The sequence below is a fragment of the Natator depressus genome, chromosome 2 (assembly GCF_965152275.1).
Source record: "Natator depressus isolate rNatDep1 chromosome 2, rNatDep2.hap1, whole genome shotgun sequence".
Classification (NCBI taxonomy): Eukaryota; Metazoa; Chordata; order Testudines; family Cheloniidae; genus Natator; species Natator depressus.
This window is the reverse complement of record NC_134235.1, coordinates 117,394,640-117,411,341: the sequence shown is the minus strand read 5'-3', so window position 1 is coordinate 117,411,341 and position 16,702 is coordinate 117,394,640. Positions and strand designations below refer to the sequence as shown.

General features: G+C 43.1%; 1 protein-coding gene across 1 annotated transcript; it reads right to left on the bottom strand.

Annotated features, from left to right (window-relative positions):
• Positions 1-329: 329 nt before the first annotated feature.
• FOXQ1 (forkhead box Q1) lies at positions 330-2,004 on the bottom strand. The gene has a single exon (XM_074943181.1). The coding sequence runs from the start codon at positions 2,002-2,004 to the stop codon at positions 955-957; it is 1,050 nt and encodes a 349-aa protein (XP_074799282.1). The 3' UTR covers positions 330-954.
• Between the last annotated feature and the right edge of the window lie 14,698 nt (positions 2,005-16,702).

Here is a 16,702-nt window from a genome sequence, read left to right as displayed (position 1 = left end):
GACAACCACCATCAACCTCTCTCCCAAAAAATGCAGTTGAGCCCAGTGCTCTCCTTCAACGTGAGGGCTTATCTACCTCTGCAACCTGGTCCCTTTCTTTCCGCCCACACAGCTTCTTTCTCTAGCACTATTTTACATGGTTTCCATGAAGTCGGTATCAACCCCCTCCCCGCCCCCCTGTCTTACACAGAGACATCACGCTATTCCTTGTGGAGTTCTTTTATTGGAAAATAACCATGAAGCCTGAGGTTTTTTTTTTCATAAAATAGTCACGCACAAATATACAGAGGGGAAAAAAAAACCACTCCTGGCTTGCCATATCTCCAAAAACACAACTCGGAAAACAGATCGAGCACAGAAAGAGACCACGGCTGACATTTCATTGAACCCAACCTAAAGATATATATTTTTTAAAAAGCTGCAACCTGCCGTGTTAAAACATTTTTTAGTTTACAATGTATAAATAAATCCACCCCCTCTCCGCGAAATGCTAGGTGCTGCACGGGGGGGGGGGTATTTTGGCACAGTGATGCATTGGTTCGGAGTAGAGAAAATGACCCAGCAACCTCTGGCACCTTTTCACTCGCCCAGCCCTCACCCTTGGGTGCACAGCGCACCTCCAAACCCGTAGTTGGGACAGAGCCTGACGGAATTGGTTCCCTGATCAATGACACATGGTTTTGCGCAGCGAGAAACCAGCGCGAGAGCAGATCAGGCACCTGCCTTAAGCCAAGTGGTTTCAACAATGACTGAGAAGCACTTTGACCCATTGCGAAGTCCAAATACAAAGCGCCCCCACTTTGGTTTGGTTCAAACCCCGCTCCCCCAGATCTAAGGCACAGTCACTTGTCTCTGGATAGAAAGTGCAGACGCCAGAGCCTCGTCCTCCTCCTCCCTTGCTCCCCCATCCACGTGTTCCCCGCCTCCCCCGCCTTGGGGAGGAGGGGGTCTGTATTAAGTCAGGAGGCGCTCGAGGGGGTAGGGCGAGTACGAGGCAGGGAGCCCCGGGGCCGTGTGCAAGGGGCCGGGCAGCCGGAGGGGGCCATAGAGCGGGGCGCCGAGCAGCGCCTCGGAAGGGGAGGGGAAGAGCTGGGGAGGCTCCGGCGGGCGGCGGGCGCTGCTGGCCGCCAGCGCCTCCCTCCCGCGCTCCAGCGGCGGGGGCCTGTAGGCGTAGAGCGGCAGGAGGCCGCCACCGGCGTAGAGCGAGGCCGGCGGGGGCGGGTAGGAGCCCAGCGGGTAGGGGGCGGGCAGCAGCTGGGGGCCGGGCGGCGCGGCCCAGAGCGCCCGGCTCGGGGCGGGGGCGCGCTGGAAGGGCCGGCTCAGGATGCTCTCGATGGCGAAGGAGCTGGAGAATTTGGAGCCCGGCCTGGCCGCGGCCGCGGCGGCAGCGTCCGCCCGCCCTTCCTCGGCGGCGCCCCCGCCGCAGCTGCAGGGGGCTGCGGAGCCACAGCAGCAGCCGGCGGCGGCGGCGGGGGCTGCCGGGCGGGCGGGCGGCGGGGCGCGGCTGAGGCGCTTGCGGCGGCGGCGGAAGACCCCGTCGGCGAAGGTGTACTCGCTGCTGGGGTTGAGCATCCAGTAGTTGTCCTTGCCCCAGGGCCGGGCCGGGTCGCGCAGCACCTTGAGGAAGCAGTCGTTGAGCGACAGGTTGTGCCGCACCGAGTTGCGCCAGCCCGTGTAGGCGCCGCGGAAGAAGGGGAAGCGGCCCATCAGGTAGTCGTTGATCTCGGCCAGCGTGAGGCGGCCGCCGGCCGAGTCCCGGATGGCCATGGCGATGAGCGCGATGTAGGAGTAGGGCGGCTTGGGCCGCCGCGTGTAGGGCTTGTTCCCTTTCCCGCCCACCGGCCCCGCGCCCGCCGCCCCCTGGCCGCCCGGGCTGTGGGCGGCGCAGTCCCCGTCCGAGCCCAGCTCGCTGTCGCCCGGCGCGGGGGACGGGGCCCCGCTGCCCTCCTGGTCGCTGCCGCCCAGCTTGTCCTCGTAGCGCGGGGCGAAGACCTCCAGCTTCATGGCGCGGCTGCTGCCTCACCGGGCCCCGGCCTCTTCTCCCCTGGCCGCCAGGCTGGGGAGGGGGGCGGCTCTAGGGCAGCCCCCGGAGCTGGGCTGGGGAGGTGGCTGGCTGACTGGGGGTCTTCTTCCCTGTCGGGAACAGTGTGTGTGTGTGGGGGGGGGCTCTTGTTTCTCCCCCTGGACAGCGGCAAAGGTTTTCTCCTTGGTGAGCAGCGCAGGCTGGGGGTTGCCTCCCTCTTCACCCTTGGCAAGTAGCAAAGACCAGGGGCCGGGCGGGGGGGTTGGTTGGAAGTCGAGGAGGGCTCTTCCCACTTGGACAGGTTCCTGGAGAACAGGGTGCCCCCCTCCTAGCCTCCTGGAGCGTAGGTTACTTGGGGGCAGGGAGGTCTCTCTATTTCTTCCACCCCTCTGTGATCCCCTTCTCTTAGGGAGAGGCACCGTGTCCTTCCCCGCTGCTTTGACTTTGGTTGCTCCAGGTGGGAAGAAAACCAACTAACCCCAAGTCAGTCGGTCTCGGATGAGTAGTTCTGCAAAGTCAGGTCCTCTCTCCAGACCCTCAAAGTTTGATCTTGTCCCTTTTTCGGGAGAGGTTCCTCATGTTACTGTCCACAGAGCAATTCAAATGGAATACATTATCTCTAGGGATGGGCAGTTACTCCTCTCTCTGTCTGTAGTTGCTGGTGCTCCTGTGTCAAGGGACCTGGTTTCTTCAGTCTTGAGATTCTGAGCTGACTTCTTGCTGTAGCAGTGGCAGCAGCCAAGTTATTATTGTTATTAGTAGTACTGTCAAGTTATTATCTCTCTCTCTCTCTCTCTCTCCCCCGTTGGCTCTGTGTCTCTGCACCACTTTCAGACCAGCCTATTATAATACTTAGGCAGCCGAGGAGAGGCGGAGCTAGAACCAGGATCTGAAAGGATGATGGGCGGGGAAGCAAGGTAGCAAAGGTAGGCATCCACTAATAAGCAAGATCAGAGTCATAATGATCTCCCTGTCATCTCAGATCTTGTTGGAAAGTTTATTTCATGCAACATGTTCGTTTTGTTTTTGTGTTTTCCTCTGCCAGGTTCCACCCCTTCTCTCCCTCCCATCCCTGAGTGTTTTGAATGAAGGAAGCCAGCAGGGACAGTGTGTGCGCGTGTTTGTAGGTTTGCATAGCAGGTTCCTCCTGCCAGGTGTAAAGTTCAGGATGACTTGTAGGTGGCAGAGCAACACCAGCTACACATTTATTATTTTTACATAATACTGTGTTTGGTAACAAGTTGTAATATGACAGCTCAACACTCTATTAAAAATAATACAGTGCTTCACTGGGAAGCTGTATAAACTTCGTTGTGAATTCCTCATGACTTAGGTAGCTTGATATCATTTAATCCTCACCCTTATCCTCCCAGTCCAGAATGAAAAGTGAATGGGTCGGCACTTCTACATGCTCTGATGGAAATACTTCAACAAAACTCTGACCTTGATTTTATGTATACATCTAATGAACAGAGACACTGAACAAAACAAATAGCTGACTTCTTTCAGAACCTGTCTTTGTATCTCCCTCTGTATAACTCTCTATTAGATCGTTACTCTGTAAATAAAACCTTGTTGAACATTAAAAAGCTGCTTTACGTCAGTGTTTTTTTGCATGCCCCATAACACTAACATTCAAATACAGGAACAAAATTTATATAATGAATTAGGACTTAGAGTCCATTTGTTTTACCTGTTTCCTTCCAGAAAAATCTAACATGGAATATTTTTAATATGTATTTCACAATTGCCATGGTCTGGTCTTCATTGAGGTGAGTAGTCCAATTCACTTCAATGTAGCCTGTATTCAATAGGACTGTTTACTAAAGGGACCAAGGACATGGATTGATAGCCAGTGGAACCTGTGATTTCTCTGAAAATTGCTTTCTATACTGGGCTTTACAAAAAATCAGTTGACTTAAAATGGGAGTAAGCTCTAACCTATTAAAATTCTGCACTAGACCTCATTTGTCAGCATGTGGAAGACTTTCTAGGATATAACCTTTCCAGAAACCAGGGCAAAGATTATGTCCCATCTTTATAGATAATATACCTGAATTCTGTGTTCCAAGACATGAATAGCTTGTTAGGTGGGTGAACAAATTGCTTAATAATAATAATAAAAGAAACACATACTGAGTGCCTAGACTTTTTGGAGTGAGTGCTGATAGTGCGTAAGGTTTATAAAGTTACATCATAATTCTATTTTAGATGCTCGGCTAAAACCACTGTCCATTTATCCTTGAGGTTTGCATTGCCCTTATCTTTTTTGCAGCTGAGGAGTGGTGGAGAGAAATATGGAAGAATGCAGATTTAAAAGTGCATTGAAAGAAACACAAATAGCATCACTTTCTCTTTTGATGGGATTGCTTTCACCCATGCACCTGCAGAAAGCCTCAGAAAACTTGCCAATTTTTAATTTTGCACATTTTGAATAGTAAACATTGAACAATGAAGGGACTCTTCAGTCTTTCATCTGTACTTTCCTGTTGTATTTACCTAATTTTAATAAGGGGTGGGTGTCTTCCACCTGAAGTTACCACTTGGCCCGTCTTTAATTTAAAAAGTCCAAAAAATAAGAGGGAAGCCACCTTTGGGGTTTTTTCAGTTTTTTTCCCTTCAAATAACATGAGATGAAAAATTTTAACAAAATAGTTGACTTAATAAAAAAGTGAAGTGTCAATGTTTGTGCTAAGGTTATGGGGAAAAAAAGCTCATATTGCTTCCAAAACTTGTATTTTTCTAACATGATGCCAATGGTGAGGGTAGGTTTCTTCCTCTTCCTGCCTTTGTTGTAAATGGCAATGGAGAAGCCGTGATTTGGTAAACTACCTTTTGATGTTTATTTTATTACCTTTCCACCATTTGTGTGGAAAATGTACACATTGTCTCCTACCGTTATTCAATGAACTTAAAAGTCATTCAAATGCTGTAGGTGAGCATGTCAGATGAAACAGAGGCTTTTTCACGGCCATGTTCCAAGACTAGGAATGAATGGCAAAGCTGGAGTTTTCCCTGAGTTTGAGTTTCAGCTGAGAGGTTAATATAAATTTTCCACAGTTATCAAGGTACATTGATAGTGTGCTCTGCATCTGATTCTGCTTTGACATGGGGTCCAAGTCCCCATGCTGTGAACACGTAAGCACATGTGTAACTTGATTGGAATGGGGGAGTGCCATTGAAGTGTATGGGGCTACTTACCTGAGTAAAGTTATGCACATGTGTAAGTGTTTGCAGGATAGGGTTCAAATCCAGAGTTTCTGGTGTAAATGAGAGCATAACTAAGCCCACTCTCTTGTGCTGCTGTTGAAGCAGCAACCAGTGTTCCATGAATAGGAAAATATATGACTAAGTATCATAACTCACCATAGAGAGCATGTAACCTGCATAGGTCAGTGCCACAAGTCTCTTCCTGCTATAGTTTAAAAAGGTACAATACTGCCTTTAGATTTATGAAGATTAATACAATCATCAGGGAAAAAAGCAGATTCCATTAAATAAACTCACATCAAAAGCACTTTGATGTGCTATATTGGAGCAAGTTTAAAAAACAAAACAAAAATCCCTCCTGTAAAGCAAATATAAATGAAGGAGCAAATATTACTTTGTTCTAAAATGAAAATTGCTCTAGGTCTTAAGAGTATCAGATTTTTATTTATTTTGACAGGATGAAATCCCCAAAAGCAGCACCTACACAAAAAGAAGGGAGGAGAAGTGACATACTATCTGCAAATCATGGTCCCGATTCTCCTACCTTCATTCTTGTGGAATACTACTACTTTACTCTAAAGTAATTTACTCTGAAGCCAGTAAGGAGTAAAGTAATATTTATTGCAAGTAAGTTTGGAAGAATCAGGGCCTATATTTCCCCCGTGGGCTGATTAAGTCATAAATAGGATTTTTAAAAAAAATATTACTATTAGAACTAATGGTTCCATTTTCTATTTATTTTTTTATCCAGTCATGCTGTCTCCACACTAGTTACACATTGGTTGTACACATCAGAATGCAATTTACAAAAGAAGTGTGCCACTCTTTAAAACAATGGTAAGAGCACAAATACCCTCTCCTCCCCTTTCTGCTCCAGTCTTGTTGAGCTACCATCAGTTATGCTGCAGTTCCTTTCTGTTATGCCTAGGCAGTTCACTAGACAAAGTTAACCAGAACAGAGAAGACCTGTTGATGGTATCATAGGTGTCAGTGATGACCTCTCTGGTTGGCAGTAGAGAGGCTTATTTCTAGACATGAGATGTTTAGCACTTCAGCCGGATAGAGCACTTGATCCCCCGCCCCCACCACTAGAGCTTCAAGTGTTCCGTGACTTGCCAAGAATGATGAAATCGGAGAACACAATACACTGGTAACAATGGACCAGTTCAAAGAGCTATCTTTGGATGAGCTGCCCACAATACAAGACACAACTAGTGTATACAAGTGAACCAGAGAGGCTTGAAAGTTAGCAAATAGCAGTATAATTTTTTTAATAGTTAAGGAAACCCATCTGGAGCCTAAACTATAGAAACCCAGACTGGTACAAATGAATCAAGAAATGAAGAGGAATTTGATCAGCTGAGTAGAATACGTGTCTATATGAATCCCCACACCATGAAGTCTAGGGATTCAGACGCTTTCTATAATAAAATAATTAAAATACCCATTCTATTTAGGAAGTGTTTTTAGTTTGGCTTTGGCAGGTACCAAAAACTGAATGTAAAGCCAGGACTTTCATTTCAAACCTGTTTTCACACATGAATATGTTTCTTAAGAGTTTCTCTTGGGCTGAAACTTTCCATGCCCTTTATATATTTAAAAAAAAAAAAAAGAGCAAAATGTCTTCTCCCATATATTGGTTTGTGACAGAGTGGTAAAAATATCTTCTTGTTGTGGAAAAATAAAAGACTTCCTTAGTAATAAACCCTTATAGTCCAATAATAATACATAGTTTTTACACAGCACTTTTCAGTAGTAGAGCTTGAAAGACTTTACAAATGAGGGCAGTATTATTATTCATATTTTAGAGAAACTGAGGCACAGAGATGCAGTGTCTTTCCTAAATACACCCAGCAGGCCACTGGCAGAGCTGGGACTGGAATACAGGTTTCCTGAATCCCAGTCTAGTGCTTTAGCTGCTGGGGCCACACAACAGAGGCCTCAGTCAGCAGTGGTGCCTGCTGGACAAAGGGCTGTCCAAACATAAGATGCTGACTTCTGTGCCCAAAGAATTTACAGCCTAGTGACCCAAACCTGGAACTCTAACTATGCTGAGCCTCATGGACTTGAATGGGGCTCCAGGCAGAAATAGAGGTTAGCTTATGTGGAGCATCTTGCAGGCTCAGTACTTAAGAAAAGTGACATGAAGATTCAGGACGGGTACAGTCAAAGCATTTTTGCAAAGTGTTATGTGTTAATAATTGTCCACATATGCCCTACCATATAACTAATTAGATGATTTCTTATAGCTACCATAACAGAGGTAAAATCCAAATGGGGAGAGAGGTAGTGGTTTTATGGATTAGTTTGAGGAGGGATTTCAATGCAGAATGGAAGGCAAAGAGGGGTTTTTTGTGGAAAAGTGACAAATGGGGGGATGAAACTGGATGGGGTGTCTTTCTGAATGTTCTAACTCAATCAGCAGTTATGGGCTTGAGACACAGAAACTACTTGGTGAAATTCTATGGCCTGCGCTGTGAAGGAGGACAGACTAGGTGGTCGTAATGGTCTCTTCTGTCCTTAAAGTCTATGAATTGGCAGAGCAGACAGGCCAACGTAAAAGAAGAGCAGACAAGTAGAAAAGGGCAGCCGTGTGAAGGGGTTTTAGAGGTATAGCTAAAAGCTACTGAACTTTTCTGGCCCTAGTCCTTTCAGTGGAATACTTTCTAAGCCAATTTGAAAATAAAAGAATGGATTTATAAGCAGTTGCGAAACCATGCATAATATGACATACATTTCCACTAAATTTAGTTACAGTCTGTTTTTGGGACTGTGGAATAACAAATGCATCATACAGTAGTTACTCAGGTGTGGTCTTGGACTGTTATTTCACAGTAGAATTCCAAAATTGCGTAAGTTAGGGGCTATGCAAATATGGAAGTAAATACTGACATCAGTTAAGATGTTTTGGCAGATTCTTTCTTCTGAAAAAAAGCAAAATAAGGACTTTTTTTTTTTTAAAGAAAAAGGTAATCTAATGAAGTATTTAGGTTGCAATTCTAAACATGCAGGAGGAAACTTATTTTGATGGGGCCCTCTCAAGACTCTGCACCATTAAATTTCTGTAGTAGAGCTGTGCTGGAGGACGTGTGTGGGGGGCTTCTGAAGCTCAAGTGGGGGGTGGCAGTACTGCACAAAGATTGCATGTCATTAGTCTGCACAATAGAGCAACATCAAATGTTAAAGGTTCCTGTTCTTCACATAGGTATAAACAGCCATGGCAGTTCTCACTTTGAACACTTCTGGCAAACTGGTGGAGACCTTGGAGCCTGAACAGTTTTGAAAGTGCCAGAGAGGAGAAGTTATGTGAAAAACTAAGGAGACATAGTGCAACCATTCCCACTCCTTCCCCTTTTACTCTGCCCCTCCATTCCATCCAGCCCTTCACTTTTTCTTTCTCCTTCTTCCCTCCTGGTTCGTTATTGCCCTGTCTCCATCACTCACTATCCGGTTTTCATTTTTTCAGAGATTTTAACCTTGATCTCTAGAAGTCATTTGTTCAACACAAAGAGATAGAGAAAGAAAGGAAAAGTTCCAGGTTCTAATCCTCCCTCCTTCTGGCCAGCTCTGGAGCATCAACAGCAACTTTGAAAAACTCCTCCATGCTGATACTTGCAACCTGTACAAATCCCTTGTGGCTTCATCATCACTTATGAGTAGTGGGGTCATCCCAAACCCATGCTGGTAAAATCTTTACATTGGCTTCCGAAATCAAGTGACTTTGTACTGTTTTGAGGTGACAAACAAAAATACACTATAAGCTTGGAGGGCCAGCTCCTCAGCTGGTGTAAATCAGAACAGCTCTGATGGAGTCAATGAAGTTACATGGATTTATATCCTCTGAGAATCTGGCCTCAAGTTTTTTGATGAGTTTTCAAGGCATTGAGTGGCTGAATTTGAATCTCTGGTATATACAAATAAATGAATTAAGTACACATTTTTGTGGCCTCTTTCTTCTATGAATCACAAGGCACTTTACAAAGGTGGTGGCACTAGCTCTATTTTGCAAATGGAGAAATGAAGGCTTACAGCAGTTAAGCGTTTTGCCCAAGTTTACACAGCAAGTCAGTGGCAGAGTTAGGAACAGAACCCAGGTTACCAGACTACTAGACCACTGCTCTAACTACTAAGCCTATTGACTCAATATACTATTGTATGTAGCTGCATGCTTTAATAATTAACCTTCTAGTGGGGACATTTTGAAATTAAACACTAGTCTTGGGTTTTAGTCATATTAGATTTGCATGAAGGGTGTGTTCTGGATTAAATGAGGCAGGTAGATAAGTTCTTGCTAATTTTATAACAGTAGAAGTCAATACCATATCAAAGCAAGTGACTAATTATGAAAACTATTGCCCTCTGCAAAAAAACCAACCAAACAAAAAAAAACCCTGTCCTGTACTGTTAGTCACTCACAATTATTTTTATTAATGAATAACACTGATAATTATTTTGAATAAAAAGGAGCCATATGATTGCTGGGGAGGAGCAAGTAGTAGAACAGCTCCAGTAAGTAGCTAATGTTCTCTTTACTGATAATTTTACTCCTAGCAACTTCACAATATTTGTTTTTCATTATATAAACATGTGAAAGGGAGGAGACTTATGTGAGTCATCAATGCACCAAACACACAGAATTTGAACCTACAGAAGCTGGTGCATTTGTATCACTCACAGCACCTGAGAGGAGAAAACAAATAGTTTTATTTCTCTAGAGTGGCTTCTTCACAGCTGCAAGTCAACAGGACAACAAAGTGCTTCCGGCTGGTCTGAATGATACAATCCATTTGAGTTCTACACCACAACCAACTAGGTATTTGAAAACATTGCTGTGGGATAGGACTAGAAATGCTGCTGCTAGGATGATGCACAGAGTGAAAAAAGATTACGATCAGACTATATTTATGTTCAGACAGATACATGCAATTCTGAAGAATCATTAAATAACTATTAACCACACCTGCATAGAGCTTCTGGCAATGCTGGCTTATACAAAATATCGAGAACTGCCATATGCCTTACATCATGCTTTTGCTAAGGAGAAAGAAAAGTATTGCATGTTAGCCCAAGACTGGAAAGTAAAAATTACGCATAGATTAAAGTCAATTTACTGTCCTGTGACCTGGCACACCCCATATTACCTTTAGTATAAATCAATCACAGTGCTACAGCAGCAACTGCACTGTCCTGCAGTTTGGACTATGGGGTGTGAATAGCAGTTTGCACCAAAGTGCTACGCTGGGGACACAAATTAAAAGGTGCCTAGTTCTCATTAGTGTAATCCTGTTTGAAGAGGATTTCACTAATGCGAACCAGGAACCTTTTGGTTCACACAGGGAGTTACAGCGCAGCACTTTGCTCTGCATTGCTACTCCTGGGCCCCAAAGTCCGGCAGTGTAGACAAGCCCAATCTCACACTAACATCCTATGAAAGTGTTGTTACTGCAACAGCTGTTATACCAATAAAATAAAAACCAGCAGGATCTTATTAAAGGGAAAAAGGCAAAATACCACATTTATTGTGAATACAGAGAGAATCATAGTAAGCAGTTAGTTATCGCTATAGCATTCCATTCAATCTCATATTTATTCACACATTCATTCATACACACACACACACACACACACACACAGGTTCTGCAAGGTTGTTATCATAGTTACCAGCCTTAGAGTTGCTCATGCCAAGCCACTGGACACGAGGAGGGAGCAGGGCCTTGTCAGATGCTCATCTGATGCTCCTGGAAGTTGGTTTGCAGAATCAGACCCCCAAAGTTCTCACTTTCTAGAGTCCATTTTTATAGGAGTTTTTTCCTATGCCAGTCTATGCGAATTGCTTCATCATGCTGTTGCTGAATCAATCAGCAGATAGCACATTGCTGACGGCTCCGTGCTGCTAGATGTTATCTTGTTCTTTGGTTCTCCCATTCTTGAGGCTGTTGGGTGGATTCCGGTCTGCCCTCCGGGGGTGCTCTGGTTATTTCCACTTGTCGCCTTCTTCAGCCGATGGACACTGGATTCTTAGGCTGGCATCTCCCTGTTATTATCCACACCAAGCATCCATCCACATACATCCTCTATCTCTATTTTAATCACAATTGTTAATACAACAAAAGGGCAGGGAGTCTCTGGGTACTGTTTCTGTTGTTACAGAGTATTGCTTTGAGTCTCTCTCTGTGTGAATTGCTTTGAGAACAGACTCCATCTTAGAATGTACTAACGCAATTAGCAGTTTGCAAGTTTCACACATAGAGGGAGAGAAACAGTACCAAAAACCAAGAGACCTCTTAATTAGTAATACCCTGGAATTTAAACTATGGGGAATCAAACTCATTTGTGATTTTAATACAGAACTTCTTTAATATGATCCAACACAGCTATCTAATTGTGAGTTTGATGGGGCTGTCGCTTCCTGAATGTTTGTACAATGTCTAGAACAAATGGTGCCCGGCCCTATTGGAGGCCTCTAGGTGCCACTGTAATATAAATAGAACCGGTTGATCTTTTTTTGCAGGAAACATTTGCCCATGAAAAAATACCTTTTTGTAAAACGTATAATCTTTTTACAGGGAAAACATCAGTTCAGAACATTTCAGTTTTATCATCATAGAGAAATTTTGAATATTTTTGTTTCAAATGGATTTCATATCATTTTGGTTTTAACATTACTCCCTCCTTCCCCCCCACACACCAAAAAATGACAGTTTAAGTCAAAATGGAGCAATTTTTTTATGTATTGGCTCAAATCAACATTTCAAACACTATTATTTTGAGTCATCCCACAGGAAAACTGACATTTTTGACCAAAAAACATCAGATTTTTTTTTTCGTTTCAAAATTTCTCATGGGAAAATTTTGGTTTTGCAACCAGATCTAAATGTAAACTTCACACACCAAGCAACCTTCCTTTTAGTTGTGAACTTTTCAAAATGGTGTGTGTAGAGGATTATTGGATGGATAATACCTGTCACAACAGATATGCACATTTTCAATCAGATAACCTGTGTTTTTATGTGCCAGTATGTAGGGGGTCTAATCTTCCGGTTGAAGTCTATGGAAAAACTCCCATAGCTATCAGTTGGAGCAGACTTCGACTCCAAGACTCTGATTTTTGTATTAACATATAATATGGTTCACTCCCACCTGAGAACATATATTTTTCAATGTATGTCAACCAGTAAAATTGATTTAAAAACTTTAAAAATTACCCAGGTTTAAAATGAGCAAATGTAGCTGGCCATTTTAGATACTTATGGTCCTCCACATTTTAATCCTCATACCACTCCTAGAAGGTAGGAAAATACTGTTATCCCCATTTTACACATGGGGAACTGAGGCACGGACAGACTCAGATCCTCAAAAGTATTTAGGTGCCTAAATATCTTTGAAGATCTTGCATAAATCATTTTAAGCTCAGAAGCTTTTGGTAGAACAGGTACTTGACCCTAGGTCTCCAAGTCCTAGACTAGTGCTATAATCACTGGACCAGTCTTTCTCTCTTGTAGAGTGACCTTAACTCAGTCTGTCCTGAACCCAAGTCACCCTGATCCCACTTCATTCTTGTCTGACTGTTGCCTTGTTATCTGCCCCTTCTATTCCTCCCCCCACCCCGGTCTCTAGGTGCTCTGTCGTACCACACGGTGTTTTTTGCAGCTTCATCAAAATTAAGGGTTTAGATTGGCTTAAACTCTTTATGCAACCTCAAGACTTCAGACCACTAAAAACTGCTTTACAAAATTTAGTGATCCCTCTCCTCCCCTCCCCAGTTTGTGGAGACAAAAGGAATAGAAGACTGATGAGAGCAGGCAGTGCTTACGCTGCTTTAAATATATATTGCACATGCTTAGGGGTATATACAGGCCCCCTTATGGAAATAAATACTTATTCTGCAGTACTACTAAATGCTAATCAGCCTTTGACCAACTGTTGCCTGTCAAGTATACAAGTACACAGTTTACTAATCCAGTTGGCCTTTGCTGCCTTTACTGGCTGGTGATGGTTGGAGAACAGGTTTCTCTGTTTCCAGAGTCAAAAGTCAGGAAATGCAGAAGTTACGACTGGACACACAGATGTAACTCTGCCACCTTCTTGATACCCATTCAGGGCTTGGGTTGGCTGGTATGCAGCAGAACGGAGTACTGGTGGCATCTCTCTCAAGCTGCTGTCTTGTTCCACAGAATCTCAGTTTACTTTTTCTCTCTTTTTTAATGAAAATCTCTAGCTATTAGGATTATAAAGAAATCTTTAAAATGTTAATTGGGTGTAACTATTGCAAAGGTGCATCTGCAGAGAGCCTGGAAAAATAGCTCTGAGGTGTGGACTGCCCCATTTGGTTCAGTGAGGCTGTTGTTCACTCAGATACCCAGTGCTGATAATTTAGGGTACATCTATAAAAGGGATAAAAGATGCACAGCACAGCTGCGGCTGGCCCAGGTCAGCTGACTTGGGCTCATGGGGCTAAAAATTACTGTGTAGATGGTTGAGCTTGGGCTGGAGCCAGAGCTCTGGGACTCTCCACCCCCCTTAGGGTCCTAGAGCTCTGGCTCCAGTCCAAGCATGAAGAGCTACACAGCAATTTTTCATCCCCAGAGCCTGATCCCTGGGAGCTAGAGTCAACTGACCTGGGCCAACCATGGGTTTCTTATTGTGGTGTAGACATACCCTTTAAAAGTCAGCACTGTTAGCTATTTTGTTCTCATTTGAGAAAGGAGCGGGAGGGTCACAGATCTGCACAATTTACCATGAGTGATATCTTGTTTTGGTGCCATAAGTGAGTTTGGAAGAAAGCCCCACTTCATTGTTCTCCCTGGCCAAGAAGAAGTCAAGCCCACGACATTTAGCAGAGCCCATGTGCATATTGAAGGCTCCCAAGGGAAAGCCAAACCTCAAGGAGCCCAGGTAGCTCAGTGAGCACATACCATGGCGTTTTGAATATCTGCTCCCCTGTAAGATATCTTGTTTTGGTGACTCAAATGGATGTAGTCTATTTTGTGGGCACAGCTTGGAGGGAAGGAGTGGTGGTACTCTTCCCCCCACAATTTGCCTACTGTACGGATTACAACTACAGGTGGACCGCAACCAGATGCTCTAATCTAATCATGTTAGGAAACCCTCAGATTCAGAACCAAACTTTGCAGTTGGGACTTTCACTATAGTGGCCTCGAATTGAAACCTCCAAAACTTCAGGAAAGTCTAAATTTGGTTCTTCATTGATCAGGGTCATGACTAATTACTGTTCAATCTTCAAGCAGGTAATCTTAGAAAAATATGTCATATTTAAGTGTATGGAAAAACTGTAGAATGATGCTGTTTTGCCAGAGAAATAATACATGAGCATATCATTAAAGACACAGCTAAATGAGTAACCTGAAATAAATAAAGTATCTTAGAAATTATTTGTTATAGATTCTGATTAAGTCTGAGAAGGATCCCTGTGTGTTAATGATATGTGAATCCTTTTCACAAAGTGAATGTTTACGTTTCATAAAAGTAATGGGTTGATGTATAGACATGCAAAGTCTTCTTGAGTCATGGGCTTCAGAATACATGTATTTTATGTTAATTGCTAGTGTAACCTTTTAAGTAAGAGCATTTATGAGTAGACTGTATTTAATTGCTGAGTACAAGATGACTGACACTGTAATGCCCCTTCCTGCAAACACTTACTCCTGCAAACACTTACACATGCATACTTTTTTGCGCAAATAAACCCACTGAATTCAATAGAATTACTCTTGTACATAAATGTATTTACCTGTGCAAGTGTTTGAAAGGGCCGGATCAAAGTACTATGTAGGCATAATCTTCATTTTCTATTTAAAACATACAGTCTTTATTCAAATGTTCATACTCAGGTTACAGCTTGATTAACTTGATACGATAACCATGTTCTCCTTATGCAGTCCTTAATTTGCAAGAAATTGTAATACAATCATTATTTTCAACAAATGAGAAGAGATTCTTTGGGATGTTTTGGTCAGTTTTTGTTGGCGATCTAGTGGATCTCGAACAACTTTGCCTAAGAGCACTTGCAGGAAGCTTTTTCCTCAATTCATTGTGAATCTTCACATACAGAAATAATGTCAGGTGTCAACCTTGAGGATCTCTTTTAAAAATGCCATTTCATGCTGTGATGAGGGAACTGCAGAAGTGGGCGTGTATTAAAAGAAGGAAAGCCCTTTGAAAGCTGTGGAGTTCAAAAGAAAACGAACGAGTGACTTGACCTGAGTGAAGGATAGGAAACAAAGTTCCATGTACAAGAAGAAAATAAAATGAAAGATCTGAAATCTCCATTAGACGTTCCCATTTAATAGTGGGTTCCACCTGAAGATCCCTGCATCTAACACCACAACTTCAATGGAAATGACTGGGGGCTGCAGATATGCAGCACAGGCGTCTTCAGGTTGGCCAACTGGAAATTGAGTCACCCCAGATTATTGGATAGTCTTGAAAATTTGGACTTAATTTATGTAGTTTCTCTGTTTATTTAAGGTCATTTTTTATGGAAAGCAAAACCATTATTGTAGTATTGAGTCTAAAATTTGAAACCCAGGTTCAATTATTCAGAGTGGCTAATGGAAACTTTGCTTGGGAAAGGCATGGAGGATTGGCTTTCAGTCTCATTTTAGTCAACGGAGTTGCATTCTAGCATTCAAGCATCAATTGCTGTTCTTTGCTTCCTTTTCTCTTTTCTTGTTTGACTGTCACTCAGAAGTATTTCTTCATTTTTTTTTTACTGTGTGACTCACACAGGAGGTTATTAATATTGGATGGTTTTGCAAGATCCTTCCATGGAATGAAATGGAAGGACTCCAGTGCATGCTCCAGGAAAAGGTGTACACTTCTAGTTGCCCTGCCTAATAAATAATAATGAGGTTATATTTGTTTTCCATTGAAGATGTGACCAAAGTGTTAACTAGATTAGACCACCTCAAGCTGCCAGCATTGCCAGTACTGGGGATTTCAACATTGCCAATAGACAAATTAAGCATATCCTCATTTATACTCTAAAACTTTTGATTGATTGTGATGCATTGGTTAGCTCTTTCTATTAATTTTGCACCTAGAGGTCAAGAAAGGTATATAAGGCCAGAGCATCAGCTGGTGTAGACTTGCATAGCTTCATTAATTTCATTGGCACTATGCTGAGTTATGTCCGCAGAGGACCCAGCCCATAATCTAGCAGTTTTTCATATTTCAGAGCATTTTGGGCCAAATTAACTGACTCTATATGTGGTTGCAGTGCTATTTGTATCTATTTATTACACTGAGATATTTAGCTTTTGGTATAAATACGACTGGTAATTATTTAATTTATAAATGAAGATCACAGTATTTTATATGTGGCAGGCCTTTATTGTATGGAAAGCCAGATCACTCTGGCTTTTCACTGAAGAATGCTAAACAAGTATCGCAGATGGAAAGCTAACCTGTGGTTAGAGCTAAGTGAATGCTTAACAATGAATAATTTCT